General features: G+C 41.3%; 1 protein-coding gene across 20 annotated transcripts in view; it reads left to right on the top strand.

The window, feature by feature from the left end:
- Window positions 1-458: 458 nt before the first annotated feature.
- dnm1a (dynamin 1a) overlaps window positions 459-22203 on the top strand; it is a 72802-nt gene continuing 51057 nt past the window's right edge. For 7 of the 20 annotated variants that reach the window (XM_078162424.1, XM_078162420.1, XM_033647687.2 and 4 more), the window contains exons 1-5: window positions 460-874; window positions 16856-16929; window positions 18758-18907; window positions 19080-19283; window positions 21560-21658. In XM_078162424.1, coding sequence (XP_078018550.1) covers window positions 714-874; window positions 16856-16929; window positions 18758-18907; window positions 19080-19283; window positions 21560-21658 — 688 coding nt within the window. In that variant the 5' untranslated portion in view covers window positions 460-713. Of the gene's footprint in view, window positions 875-16855; window positions 16930-18757; window positions 18908-19079; window positions 19284-21559; window positions 21659-22203 lie in introns of all 20 variants that reach the window. The other 13 variants (XM_078162418.1, XM_033647685.2, XM_033647683.2 and 10 more) reach the window with 3 other exon arrangements.

The following is a 22203-nucleotide window of genomic DNA, read 5'->3' as shown; positions in this document are numbered from 1 at the left end:
ATTTATGGTGTAAATTTCATTTATTGTGCCAAAATAAAAGTCCTCTACTACTTTAATGCTATTGTTGGGGGTGACAAATGCATGTGTTATAATACTGAGGGGAACGTGAGTTTAAAAACCAACATACCAAAGAGCAGAGTGCCCCCCTGGCCTCTGTCCACGGTGCTAACATATTCAGCACCATGGACAGATCTGACATCTGTTTGGGCAATAACATTAAATACAGGATGCAAAATTTCCCATCTGTCAAAATGCACTTCAACATGATTAGACTTTAGACTTTGAAGTGTCAAAAGATGAAAACAAAAACGGGATTTCCTGTACTGTAAACGTGACAATTTGACAGACAATTACAGTGAGAGTATAAAGCCAGTGTCACCACCAAGCGGTGAGCGTGAGGAACTGCAGGGATCCCTCTCTCCTGAGAAAATACAAGAGATCATCCTCATCCTCATCCTCCCCCCCCTGCGGCGCTCGGTGGAGAGGAGTGTGCATGCTCAGTGCTGGAGAGAGTCCGACAGCTGAGGTGATCTGACACTCCGAGGAGGCGCAGTCAATGAGGGACCGAGCCGAGAAGTGAACCGGTGTGCGCGCGGTCCAAAAACGCCCTCTAAGCGCGAGGGTGGCGAGGAGGGACTGAAGAGATAAAAATAAGAACTAAATCCCTCCCTTGCTCTGACACAGGAAGATAGACTGCACATTGCATCGCAAAGATGGGGAACCGGGGAATGGAGGATTTGATTCCTCTGGTGAACCGCATGCAGGATGCCTTCTCCGCCATCGGCCAGAACGCGAACCTGGACCTGCCGCAGATCGCCGTGGTGGGCGGCCAGAGTGCGGGGAAGAGCTCGGTGCTGGAGAACTTCGTCGGGAAGTAAGTAGCTTTTCCAGGCTGCAATGCATGTTGGTGCATCACACAAGCGGCCGCAGTCGCTTTCATTTCTACACCTCACACATTCTGGTCCCCATCCCCCTTCTGAGGCAGGTTTGAATCCAACGCACAGGCTTCAGTGGATCAGTGCACCTTTTACAAGTCTTATCGTTTTATCTTCTTCCCCAACACCAAGCCAGGAGATTATTTTGTTAGGCCTACATAAATCCCCAGTGAGGTACATCTGTAATGCATTCAGGGAACCTCACATTTCTGTTAAACAACTTGCCATTTACTACACTAAACCACCTCTGAGTATGACTGGTATAAAGAACGCTGAGCGAGTTTCTAAACTTAGTAATATTGTCCAAAATGACACAGCTATACACATGCTTATATTGTAAATCTGATGACATCTGTCACAGAGGCAGGGTCAGTTTACATGCTGACTTCCTGCAGAGCACATACAGCTACAGGCAGCTTGGTGGATGTGTTTGTTTCTGTGGCAGGGCTACCATTTTGTTGTCCTCAGGCTATTTAATCCTGACCAGGCAAGAGTGCAGAATGATGCTAGCTGTGTGTGAATGTGTGCGTGTGAGAGCTTTCAGTCTTGCAAACATGCACAGTTTTTGCTCCTGTCAGAGCTGCTGCTGATGATGCTACAAAACAAAGCCAGGGGAACAAATCTGATCTGTTATGCTGCAGTATGACCTTGCAGAGAGAGAAAGAGAGAGGGAGAGAGAGAGAGAGAGACGGTCCACCTGAGCTTTGAGCCCTTCCAGCTCAGCTCATCCATCTGTCTGCCAGTGCTTATGCTGTAAGGGGAGCTTACAGGCAACAACATGGGTGTCACAAGCTAACTGTTGGTCAGAACTTGCTTGTTTTTCACTTGATCTCAAGATTTTTTAGTGGTTTCATAGACTTTTAATTCATCAGATGCACAGTGTGTGATTCAGCAGTATTTCCTGCGTAAGCAAGGTCAGTGTATGTGTGTATACTGTGGCTCTGAGCCAGCTCAGTCACCCCCACTTTAAACAAGGCCCGGGTATACAACAGGATTCATCTGTGCAGCAGCTGATTTTACACCATCAATCTATTTCCTTACATTTGTTTGACAGTAGAGTCAAAAAGTTCACCATGTGGACAGAGTGCTAGCATGTCAGGCATGCCTGTATGTACGTGTCAGTGTAAATCTACACATGATGCTACCTGTGGGAGGCATATCAGTTATGTTCATAAAGTGGTGACTTCACTTTGAATGTAGCTTATGTGCCTTTTAGGGGATTTAAAGGAGTTCTCCACTGTTTTAGCGTTGCACTCCTACAACATTGTCTGACTTCCGGATGTACACTATAGGTATAAGCTATTTCAGCTGGCATTCCCCTCCCCTTCTGCTATCTGCATGCTAGCGTTTGCAAGGACACTATCGCTGCATCCTTGGCTTAGTCCCACCCAGGATGATTGTGATTGGTTTAGAAATATACAAAGCATTTTTTGCCAATACCAGCATGATGATGAGTGCTTATGGACCTTTCTCTAGCACTGACATTATACTGTGGAGATAGATTTGGCTACACCAGACTAGACTTGCGATTGACATTTAAAAGAATGATAATCTAGGCACTAATTCGGCAGCATGGTGGTGCAGTGGTTAGCATTGTCGCACAGCAAGAGGGTTCCCAGTCCAAATCCAGGGTGGGTGGTTTAAACCCAGGGTAGGGAAGCCCTTCTGTGCAGAGTTTGCAGGTTCTCCCTATGTCAGCGTGGGTTTTCTCCAGGTACTCCATCTTCCTCCCACAGTCCAAAGACATGCAGGTTAAATGGTGACTCTTAAATGTCCGTAGGTGTGAATGTGAGCATTAATAGTTGTTTGTCTCATTATGTTAGCCCTGTGATAGTCTGGCGACCTGTCCAGGGTGTACCCTGCCTCTCGATCAATGTCAGCTGGGATAGGCTCCAGCCCCCCCGCGACCCCTAACAGGATAAGCTGTTACAGAATATTAATGAATGAATGACTTCCACTAAAACGTTTTCCTTTAAAGGAGCTATATGTAAGAAATATAAAGCAAATAGTCATAAAATCCTCTTAATATATCACAGAGAATAAGGAATAATGTTCATATAACATACTGATCTCACCGACAACAATAGTATGGCCAGAATATTCGCATTTAAAAAAAAATTTTACGGCCCGCAAATCATGTTTTGTTTTGAATTTGTGTTTTAGCCTGTTGCGCCACCCACCGCCGTCTACCAGTCACGCAGTCAGTAGAGTCTCAACATCAGTTACAGTTACGACTGAGCTACAGCAGCACGGCAAGCAGCATTAGCAGTGTCCCGGTACATAGCGTTAGCAGCCGGCTCCTCCTCAGCTGTATCCCGGCAGCAGCATTAGCAGTTCATAGCATTAGCAGCTGGCGACGCGGCCCTGCCACGGCAGCCACCCATGGGCAAACAATCAGTCTCCAGCGTGCTGCTGTCCAGCAACCTCGAATCTGTAGGGGAGGGGGGGCGGACACGACTCGTGGCAGTATTTTGAATTTGAGTGCAGTAACCGTTTTGGCCACATTCTTACATACAGCGCCTTTAAACCTGGTGCGTACATTACCCATGGTGCAACTCGAACTGCCGACAGTTTGGTCGTAGATTTGGCTGTGCTATGCTAGTTGCAGCTAATGCATGACATCACTTGAGACCCTTTATCAGATATTAGACAGCTCCCTCTGGAGCTACAGTAGGCTTTATAAAACTATGCAGTAGTACTCCCTTTGATGTGTAAACAGAATTTGATGGGTTAAATTGGAGTCCATATCAGTTGCTAAATACCCTTTAATATGGGAAATACACACTGGCATTTATAAAGCAAGCTAAATTAAGTGTTCTCACCATTCACAGCCTTTATTTTATACTTTCCTCTTCCTTGTCAATAAACATTTTTATGAATGTAATTCCAAAAGCAGTGTTTTGACAGCATCCTACAGTATTGCTTTTGTCACTTGTGTCACTTTTTGGTAAGCCTTTCTCAAAAGCATCAAGTTTTTTTGTGTAATTACTTAAAAGAGTCTCTTAGGAGGGCCACATTCTGTTGCACTCACTGCACAGCTGTAGCCATGGAAACAGCTTGCGCCTAATTACGTTGCCTTACTCGAGGGACCAGTGGTTTACACGATCATGACAGGAGGTGGAGAAGGAAGAACTGAAATGTTGTCACAGGGAGTTTATCAGTAATAAAGATGTTAGATGATTTGTTTGTACGTGTCAGTGAGCACTGCAGTCTGCATCCTGTCATGCAGCGTGTGTGTGTTAATGTATGCGCTCCCCTAGTCCAGCTGCAGTGACGTCGCTCGGGTCCTCCCATCCTCCTGCTCCTCCAGTGTTCAACCCCCACTGAACCATTGTGTTTGCATTATCTGGCCTGAGCCAACACACACTTACAGCATGCTGTACTGTGTGTTAGTCACAGCGTCTCTTTTCTCTGACTCTATCTTCACCTCCCTGCCTCTCATTCAGAAATTCACATTGACGGCTCTAAGAAAGTCATTTATTGTGATGTTTCTATCAGACCAGGAATCTTGTTTGGCTGTTATTGAGCTCCTTGCTTGGTAATCCATTTTACATTTAATAAAAACTGACAGATTTGTTCTCCCTCTGCTTACGGTTAGCACTGACAATCAATACTAAAGTATGTGAGACTTATGAATGGCAGAGAGACATTTACACCATTTTTTATAAGGCATATTAGCTGTTTGAAGCATGATTGACTTTCTGTTTCATTGATTTAGGCAAAAATGAGCAACCACAGGACTGATACAGACCTTGCTGGAAGAGCTTACTGTAACATAGACACTGTCACTCCTGATAGTTAACTGTGACACCTCTCCTCTCAGCTGGATTGGTTTTTAATGCACGCCTGGCAAGGGCAGCCAACCTCTTAGTGGTAGGCAAGCTGTCTAGATATGCCGCACTGATGGCACAAGGGAACATCTAAGGACACTAATCAAATTTATCCTTTTTCTTTTATCTTCTGTCCTTCAGAGGGTTTGATCCTGCTGTCATAATTTGTCCTTACAGTCAACCTTTGTTTTCATGGCTCAGTTTTCTGATTATCACCTCAGTTCAGCTTTACTTCTTAGCTTTTTCTCCTGTCTCATTCATTTTAGATTCACCTCAAAGGTGCTTTGTTGCTGCAAAATATAAAAGTGCAGCAAGGTTAAACTTGAATTACAGAGATGCAGGCTCTCAGTTATGAAGCAATTTATCTTAAAGTCTGCATTTTTTAAATAATGTGGGTCATTGCAGTATTTTTCTCTATTCATTGTTTTCATTTATGCCTTTCTCTTGTCTTAGACAATGACAAGTTGAGATGTATTTGGCTGCCTTTGGTGACTGCTCTTTTTTCCTTTTCTTGAATAAATAGCAGATTTTCACTTTAAAAAGTATCTTTAAATAAAGTATGAAGTACTAGTAATTTTGTTTAGGGGGTGGTAATCTTTTAAGAGCTGCAATTAATAAGTATTTTCATTGTTTTTTGATCTTTTGAATAATTTTTCAATAAAGCGATTAATAATTTAGTTTTAAAATGTCAGACAATAGCACAAAAAAAATGCAATCAGAAGTTCCCGAAGCCCAAAAACAAGATATTTGATTTGCAATGATACACAAGCAGTGCTTACAGCTGCAAATATATCTGTTGTACCTGTACACACAGGTTAAGCACTACTCTACGGTATATTCATCTTATGGTTGTGTCCCATTGGTCCTCCTGTGATTTGACAGTAAAGAAGACATCTCACAAATCTGAATATGAGCACCTCCTCCGTTTCCCATCCTGCACCTGTCACCCAGTCTGTTTTTATCTCTCCCATGAGTTTAATTAGCAGAAACAAAGCAGCGAGCTTTACTGGTCTCCAGTGCCCAACTCATGCAGCGCCAGCTGGATGAAACCTGTTAGTGCAGGTGGAGGTGGAGACATTTGGCCACAAGCTGACATTTGACTGAATTTAACATTATTACACGAGCAGTGCGACAGAGTGAGAGAGAGTTTTAAAATCATGAAGAGTCACTGTGAAAAAGGAAAATAAGCCAGCGTGGCAGATTCTGTCCTCACAGAGTTTCTTTAGCGCTCCACACTGTTTTTATTGCACAGTTATGTCCTCCTGTTTGATTTATACTGCATTGTTATACTGAGCAGTATCCACCGATATGTTTCACTATCCTGATTCTGAAAATGGGTCAGACTCATTTAACTTTCAGCACCATGGACAGCTCTTTAAAAACAGTTGATACTAAATCAGTGCCACAGATGCTTTCCCCTACAAGACAACAAATACTGAACATAAATGATCACCTTCCAATGGGAATAACTTCTTTTCATATTATAATGACACATTAATTGGTACCCCAGTTTGTTGTCACTATCATTGTAAAAGCAATGATATAAATAAGACTTTAGGAGTGTATTAAATTCATGTCAGCATTTTATTGCTGTTTCTGTAGACAGGCCCTGAGGGAGAACATTTTTTGTAACAATTGCTTTGACAGATGTAGGGTCACTAGCTGACAGTGGCATACAAATTGAGAAATTAGTAAAAACGTCACACGCTGTATGATGTTCACCTGAGGTGCACTCAAACACAGGAGGATGCTGCTGCTGCGGTATGATGTGCAGCTGAGCCAACTGAAGCACTTTGTTATCAGTGAATGCTGCTGGCACTAGCACAAACCAGGAACATAAAACTACAACACAGACGTTTTTCCCTCCCTGCTGCCATCTCTATTCCATCCCCCACGCAGAGAGATTAAGTTAATGATATATAGCTGGTTTCATGTATTACATAACATGGAGAGGGCCGGAAGCATTGTGATGAGAAGCAGCAGCTTCACTCATGTGAAAGACAAGGATGGTGCAGTACTCTGTTAAAGCTTTTATTCTTGTCAAATAAAGGAGGAGCGAGTGAAACAGGAACACAGAGGAGAGGAGTCTTTCAATGACTTACACAGGAACCACTCAGCATGCATATTAAATATTGAAATAAACACTGTATGGAGCCTATAGTTTCCAAGTTGGGTAGAGAAAGCAGATAGATGTAGGATATTTTCCTAAAGCAACTGGTCAAATCAATCTGAGCTAATGCACTAACACTTTATTTTACAGGTTCCATAGTTTCCTATTGATTTCCTATGAAGAAACTTAATATTAAATATTTCTTAAGTCTTATAAGTGTAGTTTGGTAGTAATAATGGGTAAAAGGGAGACATTGTTCACTTGCACCTCCAGTTCATTAATTCAAATTAATTGCTATTACAGTATAAGAAAGAGTCTTTGAGTCAGTGCACAGAATGTCAGCTGAACATGCAAAAATGTAAAAGTCACCTACAATCAAACGTGCACTTTCCAATCAATTTTTAATTATCACAATCTTTTATATTTATCTAGCCCTGTAATTGACTGAAGACCTGGGTGCACCACGCCTCCCGTCGCTGTGACCTCGTAAAGGATATGAGGTTACAGATAATGGATTTATTAATGGATTTATCTTTATCATGGTTTAAATGGGTCTTTGTTAGTTTTTAATGCAGTTCTTTCAAGGAAATATCTCTGGAAATGAACAGCTGCTTATACACTAAACACAACTATTAAACCACTATATAACTGCCTGTTTCTTTCTTCAAACCAAATTAATAAATCACAGTAAACCACATGAAATCAAAGTTTCAGTGCACACTATGATACTAGGATTGACACGATTTAATAACATATTACAGTAAAAACAAAAAGGAGCGAACTAAGCATTCTTCCATTTTGAAATAGCCTAAATAAATCAGTCATTAGACAAAAATGGTTGTGTACTCTAAACATTGTGTCTATGTCTATGTCAGTTCTAGGGCTGCAACCAGTGATTATTCTTGTCATCAATCTCATGATTGATTGATAATTGTTTAGTCTATAAAATGACAGAAAATAGTGCAAACTGCCCACCACAACTGCAAAGTGCAAAGCCTAACGTGACTTTATTTAATAGCTCATTTTGTCCAACCAACATATTAAACAAATAAAAGTGTCCGTTTGTTGTTTGGCATTTGTGCTTGAAAAATTACTCCAACGATGTATAGATTCTAAAATAGTTAGCAGATTATTTTCCTGTTGATTGACTCAATTCAGCTGCTCTAATTTGCTGCTCTAATTTGTACCAAATGATAACGTTTTTTCCAGAAAATATATCCCAGGATTTTCTTTAGCATACTACTGGACCCTTAAAATAGGTTGCCACTCCTTAAGTCACTGCCCTGTTCAGTGAAGTATTTCTCTAAGAGTGAACTTGTGAACTATAAAAACAGTGTATGGTCACAGTAAGAGTGAGACAGCAATCAGTTTGAGTCAGAGGAAGAGAGGAGACCATTTGTCCTGATACTGCTACAGAGGATTACCACTAATCTCTGTTTGGGCCGCAGTTTACCTGCAATACATTCCCTCATTGGCTCTGCTTTAATCTGGATGTCCACCGTCCAGCAACCAGCCATTTCATTGGCTCAGTCTACCACTGTAGCTGACAGCAAAATGTGTGTGTGTATGTTTGTGTTTGTGTGTGTGTGTGTGTGTGTGTGTGTAAAAGTTATCACCAAAAAGCAGTGTCACGGTCTCATCTATCCATGACTCAAACTCTACTAGGAAGTGAAATTGCCTGGTTGAGCTGGTTCACTGATGTCAGAGCTGTTATTGCTGCACGCATTAGAGCAGGATTAATGTAGATGAGGCTCAAAGTCTGACTGTGTCTGGGAATCGGAAGTGATGTGATGCACATGGAGAGGCCAACAGAGCAATGTGTTGAGTTTGAGTTCTTAGAATTAGGGAGGGAGTAGAGCAAACCTAAACAAACTCACTCTTACGTTGGAAATTCCCTCTTATAGAGCAAATCCAAGCATAACCAAAAACAAAAGTTAGAGGGCCCTTTGCTGCATGTCATCCCATCTCTCCCCCTTTCCTGTCACTTTTCACCTTTACTATCAAACAAAGACAAAGAAGCCCCAAAATAATTTTAAAAAAGTGAGAAAAAAAGAAGAAGAAACCCAGTCTGGACAACTTTGGTCACTGAGGCATTGTCCTGAAAAATGTGTGATTTAACACATTCATTTTAAATTCTAAAATAGACATACTCATTCAGTTGTTCTCATATTACGTCAGCATTTTTATGGAAAGTATGTTCCCACTTTACCTAAACGATAATGTGAATGAACAATTTATTTTTCTTGCCAAGAGTGCTTAAAGCTTGTTTCATGTGTGAAGCCCTTTTGTGCTGCTGTGACATCTACTTAAGCAAGAAGGTCGTCTGTGTGTGTGTGTGTGTGTGTGTGTGTGTGTGTGTGTGTGCGCACTCATCCTTGTATCTGTGTGCAATGTTTGTACACCACTGAATGTGCACAGTTCCTAACACAGAAGCAATGAGTCACTACGCCACTGCAGCTGGCACCCACTGGACGTGTATGTGTGTGTGTGTGTGTGTGTGTGTGTGTGTAGTAAATGTCAGAGAGCGAGTGAATGGGTCAGTGGCTGAGAGTTAATTCACTAAAATCATTTTGTTTCAAACTGATGCTTAAAAAATAAATTAATGTAATGGGCTGTGACTCTCCGACTGTGATGCTTGTTGAGTGTGTGACCTCCCCTGACCCTGATTATTGATTATTGATCACTGAAAATCAATTAACAAGCTGTTAGTGGGTAAAATAACCGGGCAGGAGTGTCTGCTATTGGTTAATTTACTGGATACAATATCTGACAAATCAAGGCACTGCATGATACGATATTTCCATAAAGTTGTCCTGCCCATTGATTTGCAAATATCCCAAAATGATCCAATACATCCAGAGATATTAAAGGATTGCTGCCACTATGTAAACAGTATGGAAAAATCTCAGAAGGTGGAAACATTGCTATTGCGTCATGGTGTACATCTTCATATCGACCAACCCTAATGGATAAATGGATGAATGGACAGACAGATAGATGATCCATTAATTGATTTATAGATTATACTGCATGATATCATACAATGAAGTGGGTAAATGTTTCTGTAAGAAGTCAGAGTGTTCTCAGACACTGACTGCCGAGTGCACTTACAGGTAAGTGCTTGTTGAAGGTATCTTGATGCAACTTTAAAATCTCTTTCCGAGTGTCCGCCTCCTTCTCCTTTTGCAAAAGTATCTGCATTTCCCCTTCTCGTCCTGGTTTGCTCCCTTTTATTTAATTTTTTATCTCTCCTCTGCATCTCCCCTGTGTGGGGGTTGTGTCGGTGCTTTTGGCAGTCACATGTGTGCTTTCATACTCCACCTCACCGTTTCACTGTGGGGGGATGAAAACACAGGAGGGTGGGGAGGAGGGGCTGTCACCCTCTCAGCAGGATTAGGTAAATGATGAGTAGACAGAGAGAGAGTCTTCCCAGTATTGTGGAAGTATATGTGGTGATATACGATGCATGTGTGTGTGTGTGTGTGTGTGTGTGTGTGTGTGTGTGTGTGTGTGCGTGTGTGTGTGAAAAGCTGATTCCATCTGTGGCTTCTCCTCTGATTTGGAGGATCCTTGTAGTGGCAGTTTGAGGGGAGGATGAGGAGGAGTGGAGTGAGAGGAAGACCCGCAGTTAGGGCCATCTGTCTTCCATAACAGGCATCCAAGTGGGAGAGAGTGACAGCCACATACACACAAACTTCTGAACACTGGCAGGCCGTCAGGTAGACCAGCAGATGGACGGACAGAGAGCAGGGTTTCCTTTGTTGGAGAAGGCTGCATTAGTAACAGCAAACATTGGAACAACAATGAAGCTTCCTATCTGTGCTGTGTCCAGTGTAGCAGGTGTGGAGGATAAGCAAACATTCGCGGCTATGATGTCTTTTCAGGCCTTTTTGACAAGCACACAGTTAAAGCTTGTTTGTCATATTGTCTCTTGTGCATTAAGTGACATACTGCAGGGTAGTAAAGGATTAAGAAAGACTGATCTGCAAAACTGAGGATCCCACAGTTTTATGAGATTATAACACCCAGAAGCAATCATGCAGAAAGGTTTACTTTGATGGAAATAGCAATCTTGTGTCACCGTGATCATTTTAAAACCAGAAACAGTCCCGAAATTGCCATTACCAACCCACCAGACTCCATTTAAATAAACTGTAATTTTAGCGTGCATAGAGCCAGCACATTTCACATCTAACTGAGTGAATCAAGAGTTTATTTTAACCAAACCAGAGTTGGCGATTGTTGGAACAGGGGGAAAGATGAACTTGATCGGTTTTTGTGAGTTTTATTTTGTTTCTGTCAACTTTGAATATGGTGATTTACAATGGTAAAATTACTGTTTATTTTAGTTGAGTTTGGTGGAATTGGCGATTTCAGTGCTGCTTTTCTTCAAACAATCAAACAGTCTTTGTCGGAATGCTTTCCTTAAATTGACAGATAATATTCTGAAGATGTCAGTGGCAAAAACAAGCACTTTAAGTGGACACAAATTGACGGTGTGAACGTGCCCTGAGTGGTTACATTGCATCCTGTTTTGCTGCTGCAGTCCTCAGTGGCCTCGATAAATTGACCCGCCCTCTGACGCAGACTGGCCAATCATAACATAGTATCGGGCTCAGACCAGGGTCCGACAACAACACAGCTGTGCTCCATTGACTCTAATGCAGTCGTTTCAGATTTCAGATGTATTAATGATACCCGTTACCTGGAGAGGTTGGAAAAAGATAAACGTTTCTTCCCTGTTCCAAAACCAAAAGCAAACCCTGAAAAGTGTAGAGTTAGCTAGCTAGCTACTGAAGATATAGCCTACTGAATGTATACACATGCTGCTTTTTAATGATTATAACAGTAAAAAAGAGACCGACCCTGCTGTACAGGAACCAGTGAAGGGAAGCAAGGTAACTTTGCTGATATTCAACCAGCTGTGTGTCATTGCATTGCACATGAACGTTGTTTGACTTCACCTGGAGATCCCTGCCTGTCTGGTGGCGGAGATCATGACATGGGGGCGAAGCCAAACACTGTTCATCTGCGCACACTGTGATGCCACACAGCTGGTTCAGTATCAGTGAAGTTTCCCTTTATATTCATTGTCTTGTGTGGCGATCAGCAGTGATGTGGTGGTTCACTTTTACACTGTGATCTGTAGCCTATAGTTCGGCTTTAGCTTCTAACTATCTTTGTCTTTTTAACCTGTTGTTGCTGCTGAGTCAGTTTGACATCCTGGATATATCAGATATATATATATATATACAGTACAGGCCAAAAGTTTGGACACACCTTCTCATTCAATACGTTTTCTTTATTTTCATGACTATTTACATTGTAGATTCTCACTGAAGGCATCAAAACTATGAATGAACACATGTGGAGTTATGTACTTAACAAAAAAAGGTGAAATAACTGAAAACATGTTTTATATTCTAGTTTCTTCAAAATAGCCACCCTTTGCTCTGATTACTGCTTTGCACACTCTTGGCATTCTCTCCATGAGCTTCAAGAGGTAGTCACCTGAAATGATTTTCCAACAGTCTTGAAGGAGTTCCCAGAGGTGTTTAGCACTTGTTGGCCCCTTTGCCTTCACTCTGCGGTCCAGCTCACCCCAAACCATCTCGATTGGGTTCAGGTCCGGTGACTGTGGAGGCCAGGTCATCTGCCGCAGCACTCCATCACTCTCCTTCTTGGTCAAATAGCCCTTACACAGCCTGGAGGTGTGTTTGGGGTCATTGTCCTGTTGAAAAATAAATGATCGTCCAACTAAATGCAAACTGGATGGGATGGCATGTCGCTGCAGGATGCTGTGGTAGCCATGCTGGTTCAGTGCGCCTTCAATTTTGAATAAATCCCCAACAGTGTCACCAGCAAAACACCCCCACACCATCACACCTCCTCCTCCATGCTTCACAGTGGGAACCAGGCATGTGGAATCCATCCGTTCACCTTTTCTGCGTCTCACAAAGACACGGCGGTTGGAACCAAAGATCTCAAATTTGGACTCATCAGACCAAAGCACAGATTTCCACTGGTCTAATGTCCATTCCTTGTGCTTCTTGGCCCAAACAAATCTCTTCTGCTTGTTGCCTCTCTTTAGCAGTGGTTTCCTAGCAGCTATTTGACCATGAAGACCTGATTCGCGCAGTCTCCTCTTAACAGTTGTTCTAGAGATGGGTCTGCTGCTAGAACTCTGTGTGGCATTCATCTGGTCTCTGATCTGAGCTGCTGTTAACTTGCGATTTCTGAGGCTGGTGACTCGGATGAACTTATCCTCAGAAGCAGAGGTGACTCTTGGTCTTCCTTTCCTGGGTCGGTCCTCATGTGTGCCAGTTTCGTTGTAGCGCTTGATGGTTTTTGCGACTCCACTTGGGGACACATTTAAAGTTTTTGCAATTTTCCGGACTGACTGACCTTCATTTCTTAAAGTAATGATGGCCACTCGTTTTTCTTTAGTTAGCTGATTGGTTCTTGCCATAATATGAATTTTAACAGTTGTCCAATAGGGCTGTCGGCTGTGTATTAACCTGACTTCTGCACAATACAACTGATGGTCCCAACCCCATTGATAAAGCAAGAAATTCCACTAATTAACCCTGATAAGGCACACCTGTGAAGTGGAAACCATTTCAGGTGACTACCTCTTGAAGCTCATGGAGAGAATGCCAAGAGTGTGCAAAGCAGTAATCAGAGCAAAGGGTGGCTATTTTGAAGAAACTAGAATATAAAACATGTTTTCAGTTATTTCACCTTTTTTTGTTAAGTACATAACTCCACATGTGTTCATTCATAGTTTTGATGCCTTCAGTGAGAATCTACAATGTAAATAGTCATGAAAATAAAGAAAACGCATTGGATGAGAAGGTGTGTCCAAACTTTTGGCCTGTACTGTATATCAGACTGTAGACCCCTCTGTCTGCTTCTCTCTGGAATCACTGTTTCATTTTTTCAACAATGAAAGAATATTTCATATTGATAATATTTCTTCAGGGAGTGCAGTTAGTTACAGTGTGGGCTCCATGCTTATGTTGACAGCTTGTAGGACCGTCACGAAGGGGCGGTGCTTAGCAAAGGGTCAACTCTGGACCAATTTCAACAATTGTTGTTCCCATTAGTCACTTAGACGCAAAAACATGGGAAAATAGAGTCCAGGTTGAAAAATAGCTTACTCTTTAATACCTATGAAAGCATAAGTAAATAAACACCCGACGAGTCTGATGGGTCAGACAAAAGGAGTTTGAGGAGATGATCAGAGAGTTTCAGGTATTACTAGAAGGCAGGCAGCTGATAGCGATTCTGACATCAACTCAGGCTGTCAACTATTACTGATAGTTGTGGCCTCTTCGTTACATCTTGTTTGTTTAATCTGCACAAACACCGAAGTGTAAAAAGGACCACTTATGGTTTTGCAGGGTGTTATGCACCAGACTAGTTCTTGGAGCAGCCAGCAGGGACAGACCAGACAAAGTGTGTTTATTAGTGAGCTTTAGAGGTGCTGGAAAATGGATTTTGTTTCCTTCAAACAAGGGAGTTTTAGGGCTGCTGTGAAACTGTGCCTACTCAGGGTAACAAAATTTTTTTGTCTTGGGTACAATAGATGAACAAGAAAGGACAGCAGAGGAGATACCCGCACACCAGTGTAACTGGGCTAGAAAACCACAAAAAGGTCGAGACTAGGGATACACCGATCTGAGTTTTTCAGTCCTGATTTCTTTACCAATTTCAGGCCTTTAGGTCTTGGACAATACTGAGTGCCGATCCGATACCAGTGTGTGCCTCAGTGTGTGGAAGTGACTGTGATCATTCTTTTATGTGCACGACAAAATCAGGCTTGACAAACATTGCTTTCCCAACGAAATGTAACAACTAAATACATAGATATAAATGTACTGAATCGGTCAAACATATATATTTTTTTAAGATATTTTTGGGGCTTTTTGCCTTTATTTGATAGGACAGCTATAGTGTGAAAGAAGGAGAGAGAGAATGACATGGGGAATGACATACAGCAAAGGGCAATGGATTGGGAACGAACCCGTGGCCGCTGCGGCAAGGACACAGCCTTGTGTCAAAACATATTAAGGGATTAACATTCCAGTATAAAACAGTACAGCTGCATAAAATGTAAACATAATATGGTCTTCCAGCGTGCTGCTGATGCATGACATAGTATGTGCATCTGTAATTAGATGTAAACACAACACTGACTTTAATAGTTCAGCCCCAATCTATCTATTTGAGTCAGTATCAGCCCGATATCTGATATCAGTATCAGATCGGTGCATTCCTACTTTAGATCGTGTCAGACTTTATGCTAAGGTAAGCAAACACGATCCTCATGTTGAACACCTAATTGCTGAATTTGCTTTTTTCTGGATAAGTCACAGTTTTAAGCAAAAGCAGTTCAGCCTTGATTAACTCTCAGCTCATGACTCATGTATTCAGACCGCCTCAGGCTTTGCTGCAGGTTCAAACAGAGGCCTCATCTATTTATTATTAATGTCGCTCAGTTGATCTGAAGAATTTGAAGATTCTTTGCTCTTTGCTCAGTTATTAAAGCATTCACCTCAGTTTTGTATGATTTGAATACATTTTAAACTTTTTTTTCTTTAAATATGGAAACATTTCGCAGTTCTTCATCTAAATGCTTTAATTACGGCTCAGTCACTAAGCCATATGTTGTGTGGTGACAGCTCAGAGCAAGACAAGCTAGTAAACTGCTCTTGTTAGATTGAAAACCACAGTATGTGTCTCCAACAACCTCTTGTTATTGCTGCTATAACACACACACATTATGCATCACTGAAGAAGAACTGTCCAGTCAGCTGGTTGAGGAGCACACAGTGCCAGTGGCGAGTTGACGCTGATGTTGCATAAGAGGCTGAACACCCTCAAGAAAAAACAGTGTTTTGTTCGGAGAAAAAAAATAAATAAATAATGAAAACATGTTGGCAGGCAGTCAGCTGTATGGACACACTCTCATGCATTCACAGACACACATTTCACACCTCAGACACAGCAGGACAGTGTTCTAGTCGACAATAGATGTAAAACACTTTTATATGCATGGACACAGACAATCCTCTGTTACTCTCCATCAAACTGAGAGAGTAGATGGACAGATATTGGAATATTACAAGACAGGAAATACCTCAAGAAACACTAATTCCTTCCTCAAGAAACACTAATTCCTTCCTCAAGAAACACTAATTCCTTTTTATATTTGTCATTGTTTTCAGTAATTCAGCATCTGAAATTTGAATAGACATTGTAAATGCTACAGTACTACCAAAGTAATCGTCATCAGTTTTCCACTTGTCTTTGTATTTGCCTGTGAGCCCTCGGTGTTTCTCAGCTGTGAAATTGTTTTGCAGTCATGTCTGGTGATTTCTCCTCCCTGCTGAGGATGTGTTGATTGTCTTTGTAATGACAGTCATTAAAACATCACATCACATAAAAGATGTTGAACAGTTGTATTAACTCCCAGAGTCAATGCCAGTGTTTATAAAATGTCAATTTTATCTATTTTGCCTTTTAAAACAATGTTTTAATGCTACATGCGGTGCTCTCGCTGCACTATACAGGCACAATTTTTATTCCTACCAATTGCTCAGAAAATTTCGGAAACCTTTAACAATTTTTTCCATATTTTTTTTAAACTATTTTCCTACTGGATGTACACACGATAATGATTCCTGTATAAAAAGCACTGCAGTAGATCAAAAGGACATTTGGCCTGGTGGAACCACAGCTGTTGTGTGAGAATTTGTTGTTATTCAGCATTGCGCTGCAGACACAAACACACACACATTTACACCTGCTTATTGTCTGTACTTTGCACATTTCCAGTCTTCCCAAAGCCTCAGGATGCTGATTCACTATCACTGACTCATGTTCTGTTGTCTTTTTTGTCATTTAGTGACTCAAATTGTTGTTCCCGCTGCCTTGGTGTTTGTTTTACTGAGCATCTTGTGTCTGTTGTGTTACAGGGATTTCCTTCCCCGTGGTTCTGGCATTGTGACTCGTCGTCCTTTGGTTCTGCAGCTGATGAACTGCCCCACAGGTGAAAATTTCTCACCCATAAACATCTACGGAATTAGCTGTTAGTTTCTTCTTTTTAATTCTGAGTTTGGTTGAAGCCAGAATCGAGTACCCATTAAACGCATGGCATCTTAAAGTAATTCTGCACTGATTTCAACATTCAGCATCTACAGCAAAATCCTTTCACCTTCTCCACTCCCACTGATTTTGTATTTCACTTCATAATATGAATGGCATAACAGTCCCAGTCCTTTAAATAACTCCTTTGATTCTTCTAGAACTACAGATAAGACACAGCTTTTAGTTTCCACAGGTGCAAACTTCCCCTATCCTCTCTGAAGTCTAAACATTCCTCCTCCACTCACCTCAAGTAAATACCTTCCTTCAGCATCTCCCTCTCTCCATTCATCTCTACAGACTAGGAGATGAAAACAACATCCACATGTTGCCGCGGTTACACTTCACTAGGTTGTTGCGGAGCAGTTAGCAAGCTCTTTCTCACAGCGTACTCATGGTGTGAGTCAGAAATTAATTAAACCTGTTTTCATTTACACAGTCAAGGCTACAGGATTACCTTATAGCAGTGCTTTTCAAACTGTGAGGAGGGTCACAGTGGCAGTTAAACCCCAAATCAAAAATATATATGTCTTATCTTATTACCTGTAGGGCCATTTATCAGTCTAGATAGTTTTGGTGTGAATTGGTGAGTGTTGGAGATACCTGCCATAGAAATGTCTGCCTTCTGTTGAATATAATGGAACTAGATGGCACTCAGCTTGTGGTGTTCAAATCGCCACAAAAATAAAATACATTCAAAAAAATCAACAGCAATGTGTCTTTCCTAAAATCATGATCCTGTTACTCATGATAATCTACAGACCATTTCAACAACTTAAAAAACAGTTTGGCCTCTTGGACTCTCACTTCTTACCATATGTGCAATTATATGGTAAGAAATGTGAAGAGGGAACGGTTCCTGCCTCATGTCCAGAGTGTGATCACCTTCTAAAGAAGGCAACTCTGGCAAGAGGTGTGGTCCCAGATATCTATAACTTAATGTCTATAGCTGCCCCTAATGCATATTTCTCTGTCCAGCTGGCTTGGGAGCATGACCTAAATACATCTCTGACTGCTTCCCATTCAGTAAAACACTGGTTAGAAGCGACATCTCTTATGTCAGAGTTTATCAATGTCATTTTCCCAGTGTGCCCCAAAGTATGCATGCTGGGCATACTCCCCGAGTCATAACTCAGTCATATCTGAAGACCCTAACTTGATTCACATGTTTTGAGATTATGTGTGACTTCTACCTCCTGGGGACATCATTATCTCCAATATCCATCATGAATTAATGTCCATAAATCAGTTTAGAGAACAACAACATAAGACGCTCCTTATAACTCCAGAACTTGCCTGCAATCGTCACATTTTAAAGTTTTTTTCAGTATGAAAGCACTTCAGTGATAGCTGTCTATAAGTCTGTGGGTACACTGCAAACAGCAGCTGCTAATGGCTTATTTGGCATACATTCAGTGCCACACAAGTAGAGGAATACATGGCAACATTATACTTGTTTTATATCTTATGGGGACTGTAGTTCCAAAACTTAGAGATAATAATCCCCCAACACTGAGGTAAGACAAAGAATGGTAATAGGAGTTAAAAATCCATTAATATTTGCATTAAAGTGCAAAAATCTCCCCTATTTTCCTGGTGAAAGGGTTGAAATTGGGCTAATTTCAGCATTTCTCCTTCACTTTCTTTGTCTTTTCTACTGTCTTCTTCCTGCTTCTTCTGTTCTCCTTCCTTTTTCTCCAATTTCAAATGTCTCGTTTAACTGTCTTTTCCAGAATATGCTGAGTTCCTCCACTGTAAGGGCAAAAAGTTTCTAGATTTTGATGAGGTCCGGCAGGAAATCGAGGCAGAGACTGACCGCATCACCGGGGCCAACAAGGGCATCTCCCCTGTGCCCATTAACCTGCGTGTTTACTCCCCCAATGGTGAGGACGTTTAAACTCCACACAGACACCAGTTTGGGATGCTTGTTCTGCATGTCTGACATTGATAAATTATGCACCACCAGGCTTTTTATTTGGCAACAATGCGTCAGAGGAGGCTCTTTTCAGTTCGCTTAGCTTTCTCTTAGTTCTGCTGTTCCCTTTTTCCACACAGTGTTGAACCTGACCCTGGTGGACCTGCCGGGGATGACCAAGGTGCCAGTGGGTGACCAGCCTGCAGACATCGAGTCCCAGATTAGAGAAATGCTGATGCAGTTTGTCACCAAGGAGAACTGCCTGATGCTGGCCGTGTCCCCAGCCAACTCTGATCTGGCCAACTCTGATGCTTTAAAGATTGCCAAAGAGGTCGACCCTCAGGGTGAGTGTATGCACACACACACACATTTCCATTTCATTGTATGTCTACTCCCCCTATTTCAACAGGAAATATTACTTTTCACCCTACTACAATTATTTGATAGTTGCTAGTCGGTCTGGCACGATACCAGATTTTCACTACACGTTTATTGTGGCCAAAGACTTCATGATAACAATATAACCGCTTTGTCTGTGGAAAATACTATGCTATCAATCAAATTTATCTTTAACTTTGCTTATTGTACATTTTTTCTTGTTTTTGGCAAATGAATTACACTCCAAATATAGGGAGGTGGAGAACAAGTCTGTGACCATAACTGTACAAAAGCTTACAGAAAAAAGAATTACACTTACTAGATGAAGGCAACCAGATGGCAGTGGGGGAGGGAGACAACGTGAGAACAAGAAGAAACAGAAAAGTTTTAAGAAATGCTGAATTATTCACACAGTATTATCATATGTGTATTGTTAACATGACATCAGTATTTCATTTTAAAATATTACCCAAATATGGCGCCTTGATACAAATTAAACTGCCCAACAGTATATGAAGTAGAGTTGATTTGAAGGTTTTACTGGTTGCTTTTAAAGTACTCCATGGTCTGGCTCCAGCTTACATTTGCGAGCCACACAACAAATGCAACAAATCTCTGCTAATGAGTTGCCAGAAATTAAAGCCGATGCTTTTCTGCCTCTAAACTCAGTCTTCCTAAATGTCTGCTATGTTTTTTTCTGTCTCTGCATTAATTGGTCTTTTGGTGTAATGTCACTTTGAAAACTGTCTTTGTATTATCTCAGTTAGTTCTGCTAGTTTAATATTGTTTTGTGTTTGTCTAATTTTACTCCTTTTTACCGCAAAGCACTTTATACGTTTGTTTAGAAAAGTTATAAATTATTTAAATAAGTTTTCCACCACATTTGACAGAGATATAAATCATTGCTTAAAAGGCAGGGGGTCAGTTTCAGAATATAAAACTGTGCTCCCATAAGCTTGAATGCAACCTGAGATCCTCTGGTAGTTCACTCCTGGCCATTCCTCGGTTAAACCTTAAAACAAAGGTGAGCAAGCCTTCTCTGTTCGAGCCCTTCAGTTGAAAAAAAGACCTGCCAGAGGAGATCAGGACAGCTAACACATTGTCCTTTTGATTTTAGACTTGCTTTTTATTGACTCGTCTGTTGTTTTGTTGTATTTACCATAATATTTTATAAACTATTTGTTTACTGTCATTTTAATTGTATAGAAAGTGCTTTTTAACTTGTCTTTAAAAAAGCGCTTTGTAAATGAATGTATTATTATTGCAATTGTTATGATGATGATGACGATGATTTTTAGTTAAAATTGGTTGAAAACATAGCAGCAGTATTTGATTTTACCCCACGTATGTATTAGGGCGGCACAATATTATAAACAAGTCATTGATGCTGTCAGATAAAGACTTTAAGATGAATACCAGCATCAGCCTGATATGAACATTTCTGTTAATATGGTGACTGATAAGCTAATGCTCTAACTATGCGACTTTAATTTCAATCAGGAGAGACAGAAAAATGAAGTAAAGATAATATTTAACACAAAATATGAGTGTACAGGTTAACAGATGATTTGTGCTGATTAAGATTTAACAGAAGTCTTTGGAGCTTGGACACCAGAGGGAGATATTTTGTGGTCGAGGGACATGTGAGCAGCAGCAAGATGAATCCCCCCCACGGAGTCTAGACACTGGTGGTGGTGGTGGCTGGTGACTCTGAAGCTGATGGCTGATGAGGAGGATGAATCTGTAAAGTACTGTTGTAAGGATCATCTCAGGAAGAGCACCATCCAAGTCTGTTAAAGTAGGATGAATTTGACAGTTTTGTTGTTGAAAATGTTACATAAAAACAAATATGGCATGTTTTACTTTTACATGTAACCTAAGTTAGGGGAGTTTCCTTATTTTGCCCAGTGAGTGTCTAAATTTCAAAAAATATTGTATTCTATGTCTGTGTCTGTGAGTGGGCCATCATGATAAAAGTGTGCTTAATAATATGTTAATACAGGAGAGACTTGATGTTCTCTGCAGTTAGGTGGAGAAAAATATGCACATATATTGGCATCGACATCAGCATCAGCCAATGAGTTGGAAAATATCAGCATAACGGTTATCAGCAAAAATCCAATATCATGCATCCCTAATATGCACTCCAGCATCAGAAATGATTTCCAGTGTCGTTTTCAGTCCCATTTTCAGGATCAGTTTGTTATAACTGTGCTGTGTGTGTTTATGGTTGTGCATGAAGGTATGAGGACCATCGGTGTGATCACCAAACTGGACCTGATGGACGAGGGGACGGATGCTAAGGAAATTCTGGAAAATAAGCTGCTTCCACTCAGGAGGGGTGAGCACACACACGAATACACTCACACAAGCAGTGCCTCCTCTCTTTACTTCAGGGCCCTCGCTATGACACACTGTTTCCCTCTTGTGGTGGTGAGCGAGGCAGTCGTACCCAAAAATGTTCAATGCCCTAAGTGCTAAAAAAAGGAAACATGAAAAGGGTGGAAGGAGGAGGGTGTGATAAAACACTAAAGAGTGGGAAATTAAAAAGACAGACAGAAGAAGGTGGAGGAGAAGAAGAGTTAGAGAGGAGAAGGAGCAAAGAGAAAAACACTTTGTTGGAAAAGAGCTTGCGCGTATCTTGCGGGCTGCCCTTTATTGCAATTTGCTGATGTGGTACTTTTCTTTTCCATTTGCACTTGGTTAGGACCCAGGCATGTGCTTTTGAATATTTTCCATGTTCTTTGTTTTTTCTACACCCCCCCGTTCCTTCTTCTTTTCCTCCCCGTCTCTCTCTCTGTCTAATCTGGATGTTCACGTTTACAAGGCTGCTGGCTCACAGTTGCATTAGTTATAGAGCATGAAACAGCCTTTAACCGAGTGATG

This window comes from Epinephelus lanceolatus, chromosome 19 (genome assembly GCF_041903045.1).
Source record: "Epinephelus lanceolatus isolate andai-2023 chromosome 19, ASM4190304v1, whole genome shotgun sequence".
Taxonomy (NCBI): Eukaryota; Metazoa; Chordata; class Actinopteri; order Perciformes; family Serranidae; genus Epinephelus; species Epinephelus lanceolatus.
Note: the sequence above shows the minus strand (reverse complement) of the source record. Positions and strands in the feature narration are given on the sequence as shown.